This window comes from Corylus avellana, chromosome 3 (genome assembly GCF_965113065.1).
Source record: "Corylus avellana chromosome 3, dhCorAvel1.hap1.2, whole genome shotgun sequence".
NCBI lineage: Eukaryota > Viridiplantae > Streptophyta > Magnoliopsida > Fagales > Betulaceae > Corylus > Corylus avellana.
This window is the reverse complement of record NC_142492.1, coordinates 1,386,341-1,397,231: the sequence shown is the minus strand read 5'-3', so window position 1 is coordinate 1,397,231 and position 10,891 is coordinate 1,386,341. Positions and strand designations below refer to the sequence as shown.

General features: G+C 36.2%; 1 protein-coding gene across 2 annotated transcripts; it reads left to right on the top strand.

The window, feature by feature from the left end:
* Nucleotides 1-2,038: 2,038 nt before the first annotated feature.
* Nucleotides 2,039-9,388, top strand: WRKY20 (WRKY family transcription factor family protein). 2 transcript variants are annotated; one of them, XM_059586620.2, is made up of 6 exons: nt 2,039-2,441; nt 3,918-4,082; nt 4,747-5,299; nt 5,385-5,547; nt 5,634-5,792; nt 8,584-9,388. In XM_059586620.2, the coding sequence occupies exons 1-6, from the start codon at nt 2,211-2,213 to the stop codon at nt 9,041-9,043; spliced, it is 1,731 nt and encodes a 576-aa protein (XP_059442603.1). In that variant the 5' UTR covers nt 2,039-2,210; the 3' UTR covers nt 9,044-9,388. The 2 variants fall into 2 exon arrangements, with proteins under 2 accessions (XP_059442603.1, XP_088370373.1); XM_088514247.1 differs by lacking the exon at nt 2,039-2,441 and having other exon boundaries at nt 4,001-4,082; nt 4,754-5,299.
* The last annotated feature ends 1,503 nt before the right edge of the window (nt 9,389-10,891 follow it).

The window sequence follows — 10,891 nt, the reverse complement described above, 5'->3', positions numbered from 1 at the left end:
ATTAGAGAAGAAAAGTAGCCACACTATATACAGAAGTGGTTAAAGTTTGAAGCACACAAATTGAATGTAGACAAGCTGGTTGGTAAGGGAATTATTTGGTCCATCCATAAACATTAAGCCGCATAAATAATGTTAACAATTATTTATTTCACTGCATGGCAGCACAGAGCCATGGCAGCAGACAGCTTCTGGACTGCCTACGTGATCTACAGAAACAACACTTGTTTATATTATAAAACCCTAGAAGAAGGAAAAATGAAGAACAGAGCCTACACAAAGCAGTATTAGTGACTATGATTGAATCTAGTAAATACCCAAGAAGGAAAAAAAATTGTAAATGCAGAGGAAGAATTTACAAAAATTTACTTTCAAGTAACTCAAATTTTTATCTGACAGTTATCTCATAATATGTTGATTATAGCAATCTAAACTAACTTTTGGTTATTATTTTTTAAACAAAATGACTAATTCGTAGGTTGATTACCATTGACATGTTAACATTATAATATAGTTGTGGGATAAAAATATAGTCTCTAGCATTATTGAGAGGAATTGCCTAGAGAGCCTACACAACGGGGGTGTTTGTTAAACTCCCTCACATTCCCCCACATTCACCATACTATTCACTTCATTTTTTTTCCAAAAAAATATTATTACTTTTATATCAAATCACTTACTTTTTATATCTAATCATTTACTTTTTATTACTATTCAAATAAAAAAATCACTACAAAACAAAATTTTTTACTTCTCAATACCATTTTTTCATTTTTTTCATACAAATTATTATTATTATTATTATTTTAATTCATGAACAATGTCCTGAAAAATGAATAGTGCTGGGGTGTTTAACAAACACCCCCGTTGAACATGCAAACCTCATTTTCACTTGAAGCTTGAAGTTCATATTTTATAAACTTTTATTTGTTGACGTGTTTTGGAGCGGTGCCTTTTATTATTCGTTTGAAAAAGTGTTTTGTGTGAGATAAATGTGAAGACCGCATTTATGACTTGAGGAGTGTTTTGTCATTTTTATACCCTCAACCAATTATTATTATTATTTTTTTGTGTCTTCTTCATTTTGAAAAAAGAAAACACAAGTGAACCCTAAATGGAAAAAAAGAAAGAAAAAGAATGATGATATAAGCTGGATTTGGTGGGGGGATCCTGATGTTGCATCCATCACATGGTTTGAAGTTGCATTCTACAGTTGGTGAAGGTGAACTCACCTCCTCTCGGGTACAATTTCACTTTAAATCTTGTCACTCAGTTAAAATTTCCCTTCAAATCTTGTCAGAAATAGCATTTTCCAGGATTCTGATGTGCCAATCTTCAACTCTTTTTTTTTTTAAAAAAAAATATCTACACCTTTTGGATATTATTATGATGGATGGATCCCCATCACACTTCAACTTTCTTCACCACCACAGTAAAAGTAAAAATGTCACTAAAATAAATAAAGTCGGCTAATCAATCTTTTACCAATTCACAGCGACTTCTTTTACTAAAAAACATATCCTCTCATTGATTTAGGTTTCCCTTTTAGCCCTTTTAGGCCCACTGGAGAGTTACTTGTGCGTTGAATTCAGCTGGTTCATTTTTACTTACTCCCAACTGAGTTGTCTCCAAACAAATCCTTTCAATTTATTCTTTTAAAATCAGAATATTACATTTGGAATACAAATTCAACACGAAAATAGATGGGTTTTATCACACTCGTTTAATTAAAGTGTATTGGGTTACGGTTGACCTATATAATCTTATATTTATATTTTGATACGAACTAAACCTGACACACGATATTTAGGACACAAAATTAGTAAATTATTGACATAAAATATCAGATGTCCATAAAGAAAATTGGTAAAAAAAAAGAGAGAAAAAGTTTTTAAGTGTTGGCCCTTGGCTTTGTAATTAAGGCTTTTTAATTTTTAATTATATATATATATATATATATATATATATATATATATATATGTTTTTTAACTGGAGAAAACGTTTAAAAAGACAAGCCAATGACAGAGCGCCCAGATCCAATGTAACAAGTCAACTACGTCCCAGTCTCTCCCTTTCTATCCCTCTCTCTCCCTGACAAAAGAAAGCTTCACACACACAAGCAGGCGAAATGACCGTTATGGCCCTACCCTCTCCTCCCCAATAACTAAGCCCCCACCCCTCCTTTCACCTTTGACTCCTCCAAATCGCAGATTATGGCGCAGACCCAAACCTCCGCTGCGCTCTCCGAACTCCGGCTGGGTAGCTCCGGGGACGATCCGGGTCGGCCCGGAACGGGGGGGCCGTCTAATAACTCCGCGGCCAGGTACAAGCTGATGTCACCGGCGAAGCTCCCGATCTCCAGGGCCGCGTGTATTACGATCCCGCCGGGGCTCAGCCCGTCTTCGTTTCTTGAGTCCCCCGTGCTCCTCTCCAACAACATGAAGGTGAGGTCAGGCTCGATGCGGCGTCGTTTTGGTTCTCTTGCTCGAAATGTTTGGTTGCTAGGAAAAGGAAACGCTGTGATTCAGAGTGTTACTCAAAAGTCAGAGCTCAACTTTTCCAACTAAGAAAACCCATTTAAAAAAAGTAATTTTTTTTTTTTTTTGGGGTTTTGATTGGCGCTTCGTTTCCTGCGATTTCTGAGCAACCAAACGGAGCGTATATCAGAGCTACGTGTCGTTGAGGTTCTCAAATTTGTAGCATTTTGCCGCGTCGTGTCAAAGTAATGGTGGAGAATTTTTTTTTTTTTGGTAGGACTTGAAGGATGTGATTTGGGTATTTCAAATTGAGCCAGAAAGCGAGAAATTCGAAAATTCCGATTACTATTTTTGTCTGTTTCAATCCCATAAACAACAAATTGGGCATTTTTTTTTTGTTCCATAAAGTTTATATATTTGGGTGCTCGAGTTGGGACCGTTTGATTCCGATGCTTGCTCATATAGTAATGTATTTGATATGAGTTGGCTCCTTTATGTTATGCTATATAGCATTTTGCTTTCTGGGATTAGATAGTAGATTGTTCTAATCGAATTTTGCTTTGTGGGAATATGGGCTTTCGCTTCCAAAGTCTGATATTTCTTTTTTTTTCTATAATGCCAGTGTTGTTTTTTCACATAATGAATCTTTTTCCCTTTTTATTTCTCCTAGTTTTTAACGGTGTTTTTTTGGGTGTACGATGCGAAAGCTTTTCCATTTGTGTGCTGTAGAATATGGAATAAATGAGTCAGCCTAGAGTAGTGAGGATTACTATTTGGTTGACGTGCCAAAATGGCGGGCAATAGCAGCAGCAAAGGCTGAGAAAATGTGGGTCAAGGTGTTGAGCAAAAATATGTGATTGCTTTGTGAATGATCGTGTGTATTTGGGGATAATTCAATGAAAGATTCGTATAGCCATTGGTTTGTTGAGCCGAGCATATAAATATAATATTTATATAGCTCTCATTATCAAACGAGTATTGTATGGATGATAAATGAATGAATTTTGAACTCATCAGTGAAAGGAAAAGTGTACGGACTTTGCTTTTGTTAACCTTTAGTGGGTTTATGTTAAATTCTCTTTTATCTTTTGTTATTTGTTTAAATTGATTTGTCATGGTATAAGTTTCTAGGATTTGGTCGCTTATATCATTGATTATATGAGCTTGAACTTCTTCTACAGGGTTCAATAAGGATTATATCTGAAAAATTTGTTTGATATTCCCTGATAGGAAACGGATATGGAATAGTCCTGTAAAACTGTTGCTGAATTTGTTGGTCAATTGATTGCACGGGTAGTGCAAAACTTGCCTGTCTTTCCCTTTTTCTGTTTCTTTTTCTAAGAGTGTGATATTGTTCTTCTTCTATCCATACTTCTATACCAGAGGCTGTTCAAAAAGGCTTCTGAAGCAGTACTTCTAAATTTTCTTTTCTTTATCTTGCAGGCAGAGCCCTCTCCAACTACAGGTTCCTTTATGAAACCTCAAGTGATGCATGGCCTTGTTGGTTCTGCTCCATATCCAGTAACTACGGTTTGCTCCAACAGCAACACCTTCAGCGAAAGAAATTCCAACTGCTTCGAATTTAAACCACATGCTACATCAAATATGGTATTGTTCAACGAGTATTAAATTGATGAAAATGTAAATGATACATCATTGGTATATAAATATGATCAGGTGGTCCCAAGGATCCAGATTTTATGTGTAAATTATAGTTTGCCTAAGTTTCTAGCATATTTTAAGCTGTCTAATGGCCCCTCAGATTAGGCAATTCAATAGAAGTCTTATCCTACTAAACCTTATAGATATTAATATTTGACAGTTGAATTCCTTATATCTCTTAGCTAGTATCTTGCTTGTTTCCTCTATCTAGTGCAAGTGTTAGATTATAACTAATGTGTGACTGTCATGTACTAATTTCTAGTTCCACTGCCGGTGCTTCAATTAATTTCATGCATATGTACTCTTCTAGTATGACCATAATGATGCAACATATGTGATAGATGAGCCTCCTTTATGACCTGAAATCTCTCTCTTGGTTTTTTTTTTTTTTTTTTGATAAGTAAATGTAATATATATCAAAAGCGCAAAGGGGCGCAACCCACTTATACGGGAGGCTGCGCCTCCTTTATGACCTGAAATCTCTCTCTTGTAACCATTGAACTCCACTGTATGGCTGCCAGTTCACCTTACTAATTTTTTGTTTATAAAAGCAAATATGCTATACTAACCGTGAGGTACTGCTTACCTAATATTATTCATTTATTTCAAGGTTCCAGCAGATCTGAACCACTGGAGAAGTGAACAATCTATGCAAGCCCAAGGTCAGCGCCAGCCTCAGGCATTTGTGTCATCACCATCGGTGAAAAATGAGGTGGCAGTTTCCTCAAATGAGTTGAGTCTTTCAGCACCGGTTAACATGGTAACTTCAGGGGCTAGTGCACCTACTGAAGTTGATTCAGATGAACTAAACAATAGAGGAACTTCTAATGCCGGGTTTCAAACTTCACAATCTGATAATAAAGGAAGTGGACTTTCTGTTGTTGCTGACAGGCCGTCTGATGATGGATATAACTGGCGAAAATATGGACAGAAACTTGTTAAAGGAAGTGAATTTCCCCGTAGCTATTACAAATGTACACATCCCAACTGTGAAGTAAAAAAGCTGTTTGAGCGCTCTCATGATGGACAGATATCTGAGATTATCTACAAGGGGTCACATGATCATCCTAAGCCCCAACCTAGCCGCCGATATGGTGCTGGTACTATTATGACCGTCCAAGAAGAACGATCTGATAAGGCTTCATCTTTAACTGGCCGAGATGGTAAGGAAGAAACTTCACAGTTATTTCTATTGAGAGCACTTTTATGGACCATCTAATGTGTTTTTTCTTTATGGTCTTATTGCAGAGAAGTCAAGCATATATGGACAGATGTCCCATACAGTAGAGCAAAATGGTACTCCTGACCTATCTCCTGTCACAGCAAATGACGATAATCTAGATGCTGCAGGTTCAATGCCAAATAGAATCCATGATGAGGTTGACGATGATGATTTATTCTCAAAGAGGAGGTATTATAGTTCAGAACATAAGCTTTAGGTTTTTGAGAAGTTGTGCTTATGTGCTAACCAATGATTTGTCGAATTATATTACGCAGGAAAATGGAGATTGGTGGGTTTGATATCACTCCAGTGGTTAAGCCTATCCGGGAACCGCGTGTTGTTGTTCAAACCCTTAGTGAGGTAGATATACTAGATGATGGGTACCGCTGGCGCAAATATGGGCAGAAAGTGGTCAGAGGCAATCCTAATCCACGGTATATTTTACAAGTTGATGATCAGGCATACAGCTATGGATTATGTCCCTTACTGATCTGACCTGTTTGTATGTCTAACTTCTATTGTTTGTTAGAATAATTTTGTGAATATTTGTAAATTTTTTGTGCTGTTGTCTCCTCAGCAGTTTAAGTGTGATCGTTAAATGTTAAAGTGACGGTTTGAACTGATAGCACTGCTTTTGCATACAATTAAAGCTGATTATTTGCTGTAGTATCTGTTGATTCACAGAATCACAATCATCATAGTCAATGGACCACTACTGATTCAATCTCATAAAGATAGATTTTTCTATTTATTCTGTTATATTTTCAAAGGAACATGTTTTGTTTGTTTTCGTTTTTGATGGCAGCATAAGTCAATGCTCCAGTCACTGTTCACTTAACCCCCACCACACACACACACACACACCACCACCAAAAAAAAAAACAGTGCTTCAGTCAGCTGGTCCATTATGTGGAGATCTTTGATGCTCTTCTTTTAAAGTCTTCCTATTTTGAGTTCTTTGTCTGGGTCTGCATTATATGAGTTTTTTGGGTGTTTGCACTTTTGAGGACCCTGTTAATGACAGTGAGCTCTTGTGGAGGACGAGGTGTTTTCTAGAACAATGTTCCTACAGCATTTGATTGCTGTGTGGTGCATAGCTAATGTGGTACCATTGGTTAGATCTGTATAGCTTACACATATTTTCCAATTAGAAGTTAACATGTTGAACAATTTCTTTTGACTGGCTAGTAGATGATATGGACAATATTATTTTAAGATGCTCAAGAATTTTATTCACTTTGGTAACTAAGCACGTGATATTTATTGCTTATTTGGGTTGGTTTCTTGATTATTATGGCTGCCACTTCTGTTTCTCCTAGAACTTATATTCTTTTAAATACGAGTTCATTCCTTTTGGTCCTGTCTTGGAAAAAATTATATATGGAAAATGGATTGATTTTACGTATTGGATTACTGAACTTAGTATTTTGGAGTGGATGTGTGCCATGCTTCTGTCTGGTGATCATGTTGCAGATTGTCTGGGCATCAACTAATGTGGTAGAGATGCTGTATTATTTAGTCACAGAAAAAGAAAAATCAAGTGGAAAAACTTTGTTCACTTTCAGTGTATATCACCTATAATTTTGTTTTTACTGGTAACTTATACACATATTCAGTGTGTCCTGAACCCATGAGGTTACCTCAATCCCATTATTTTAGGAGGAAGAAGTTTCATTTGAGTTAAACATAAATATCCATGATTAACTCTTAAATTAGACACGCTAGTTCTTCTGAGTTAATCAGTAATTGGACAGATAACAGATGTGCAAATCACAAGGATAGATCACGAGTTTCTGCCATCCAAGTTGAATTGATAGGCAGGAAGGAGCAGTGTCAGGAATTTTAGGGAAAGGACTATGAGTAGGGCTCTAACCTTCCATCCAGATGCTAGAATACTCTGTTTTCATCTGATACAATGATATCAGACTGCTTATTTACTGGAGTAAAACTTAGTCCTTAAATAACAAACCAACAATCATAATCTCTCCAGCAAGTGTAAAACCGACCAGCATAGCTGTTGAAGCCTGATTTTGCGTCAGGATTCCCCTTAAGAGTCCCTAGTCTCAACCAGGATGACATGTTATAGTATTTTCACCCAGAATCCTCCTCTGCACCTGTGAGCACTTGAACTTCTTGGAATTCCAAGTAGTAATTTCAATGTAATTAGACTTCAGCTCCATGGTCCCCAGAGGTATGAAGAAATTGGGCTAGCTGATTGAGAGGCATATAGGCTTGTAGGTAGTATTATTAAAGAGCTTCCTCGAGAACTATAAATAGTAAGAAATAGATGTAGCAGATTGTAGGTGTTTCCAGCCCCCTTTCTGTGTTCATCTACTTGTTCGTATATGGAACTTAGAATGTAATCATCCTTATTCTAACATTATATGGTTCAGTCAATACTTCAGCTCAAGCATTGTTGATTATGGTTTCTTTATGGTGGAAAAGACTGCTTATTGAATATTGCACGTTATATGTGACTATCATCTTGATTAACAGTTCCTGCTAACTCTAGAATCACAAACTCAATTTTTGCAATTAAGAATTCTAAGCACCTCTTTTCTTTTCCAGGTCATTATAATGTAAAGATTTAACTATAGGATATATTTGTCTAAGGGTGGTAGGATTATTCTTATCAAAAGCACTCTATTCAATTTACCTATGTACTTCATGTCCTCTTTCCTCTCCCTACAAGTGTTGCAAACCGTATTGAGAAGCTTCAATGTGATTTCGTATGGGGTGAGCTAGGTGAAGAATTTCAAATATCACTTGGTTAGTTGGTCCATTGTTTGTTCGTCGATCCTTGAGGGAGGGTTGGGGGTTAGGGACTTGCTAAGGTTTAATCATGCCTTCTTAAGTACGTCTCTTTGGCACTACCATGGGCTTGAAAGAGAGGCTTAGTGGAGAGTGGTTGTGGACTTTAAATATGGAAGTTCATAGGGAGGGTGGTATCTCTTGTATACTCCATGTGTATTTGGGGGAACCTTACGCTTTAATGATGTCTCACGATTACTTGAAAAAAAAAAAAAGTCTTATGTGTGCATGTGAATAATTTAATGATGTTTGTACATTGTTGTCCTGCATATAGATGGGAAGTACAATATGACTGCAACATCTACTTTCCCTTTGTGTGTTTGCTAATCTTCTGGCTCGGATCAATTTTTTTATTGCATTATCTTTTCTAGTGTAATTTTTGTGTGTCGCTTATCATGCTCGCATGTTATGCAGGAGTTACTACAAGTGTACAAATGCTGGATGCCCTGTTAGAAAACATGTGGAGAGGGCATCTCATGATCCCAAAGCAGTTATAACCACATATGAGGGAAAACACAATCATGATGTACCTACTGCAAAGACAAGCAGCCATGACACAGCAGGACCCTCAGCTGGGAGTGGACCTTCAAGGATTAGGTCAGAAGAGAGCGATACGGTTAGCCTTGATCTTGGGGTTGGGATCAGCTCAGCTGTTGAAAATAGGTCCAATGAGCATAGGCAGACGCATCATTCTGAAATTATGGGAAGCCAAACTCACAATAGCAGTTCACATTATAAGGTAGTTCAAGCAAACCCAGTTTCAACATATTTTGGTGTTCTAAATAGTGGGATGACTCAGTATGGATCTAGAGAGCATCCAAATGGATCATACCCATTTCCACAGAACATGGGAAAAATTCTAACGGGTCCATGAGATTGTTTACAATGAAAAAAGCCAACAAAAATAAGATGTGTGATTTTATTCTTATCATTTCACTTTCTTTTTCCTTCTTTTTGGCGGTTAAGGACAAAAAGGCAAGAGTCTCTAGATGAAATTAGGATTCCTTTACATTTTACTTTATATCTGAGAGCTGTTCTTGATATTGACTGGCCCCTGCAAAATGCCTTTGAAGTCCAATTACTGTTTGTATAATGTTGACTTCTTGGAGAATACTTTGTACAAATATAAAATTATGACTGCTATTATTTTCTGACAGAAAGACAGTATTGTAACTTAAGTGCTTGAATTTGTAAGAAATATAATTTCGTTTAGCCTTTTTCTGATGGACTTGTAATTGGTGATGTAGCTTTAGAGTCTATAGAGAATTGCATCTTCCATCATATGGAGAAAATGAAGTTCTTTTCAAATTTGATAGGCATGGTATTATAATATCAATTTTATCACTTCATAAATATGATATGATATTGGTAATAAATATTGAGTTGGTAAAAGTCGTAAATGTTGATGTGATCTCAACTATTTAATATAGGTGGAATTTAAGAAAATTTATAGTACATAAATTTCTTTCAAACCGGTAAGGAGGAAATATTCTTTAACTCATGTAAAATAATGTCAAGTGTCTATAAACAGTTAAAAACACATTAAATTTAGTCTAAATTAGTAAATACTTGACACTATTTTATATGGGATGGAGGATATTTCTTCCATACCGGTTTGGAAGAAATTTCTGTCCAAATTTATATGATAAAATACCCTAAGAAAAAAAATTCTATTTTAGACCGACTTTAATAATATACTAGGCTATCGATACCGTTATTTATGAGATATGTTATAGTGCAATAAAAATACTATTTTTGGCTCATAAAAGTCTTAGGTGGCATGAGATAAGCTATAGTGCAATAAAAATATCATTTTTGGCCAATAAAAGTCCTAGGTGGCAGAAGGCCATGGGCTCATCAGTGGGTAGCCGGGGTCATAGCAACTACGAATGGGGGCCTATGACCTCTTGCTATCTAGAACTTTTATGGGTAAAAAATTATCTTTTTATTGCATTATAGCATTTCTCTATAAGCAAAATCAGGCAAATATCAATTGTGCATTAATGCTTCTTTTTGTTGGGGTACAAGGACAAACAAATCATAATTCGTGAGGTCCACTGCAATGCTTATTTTATTTATTATTTATTTTTTTGTTACAATCTAGACCATTCATTTTAAATGAATGGTTGAGAAAAATTGTATTGCATCTGGTAGTGCTGCACCGGATCTCAATCCATTGGCGTTTTGGGAAGACTGACTTTGAGAATATGCTGGACTGGGATCCTCTCCGGTCCATTCGGAAACCGGTTCTCTTTAGCGTAGGGGCAGAATTATCCAAAAAATATATATTTTGGACAATTTTGCTCCTAATTTAACAAGAACCGGCTCCCCTCCGATCAATTTGGACTGGAGAGATCCACATGCGAATAATGCTAGACTAAGGTTACCGTTATAGAAGCAGAATCAGGATAATATCAATTGTGCATTAATGCTTCTGTTTGTTGGGGGACAAGGACAAACAAACCATAATTGGCGATTTGGTAAGACAGCATCCACAGCATATGTGTGGTGCATGTGAAGCAACAACTGGGTAAGCAAATCTGTACCCATTTCAAAACATTGCAGATGACAAAAACCATCCAAATTTCCAATCCAATCCAGTGAAAATAAACTCTTGAATTTATATATATATATATATATATATATATATTGATTTTTACTATCACGTCATTTTAATTGTTTGGTAATTATGTAATAATCTACTAAATAATATTACTCATCT

What these genes read in the sequence shown, in the direction of transcription:
- WRKY20 (XM_059586620.2), top strand. Translation starts at nt 2,211, where the DNA reads ATGGCGCAGACCCAAACCTCCGCTGCGCTCTCCGAACTCCGGCTGGGT. An exon ending in TCCTCTCCAACAACATGAAG is followed by an intron (nt 2,442 to 3,917) that starts GTGAGGTCAGGC and finishes TTTATCTTGCAG; the next exon opens with GCAGAGCCCTCTCCAACTAC. An exon ending in CACATGCTACATCAAATATG is followed by an intron (nt 4,083 to 4,746) that starts GTATTGTTCAAC and finishes ATTTATTTCAAG; the next exon opens with GTTCCAGCAGATCTGAACCA.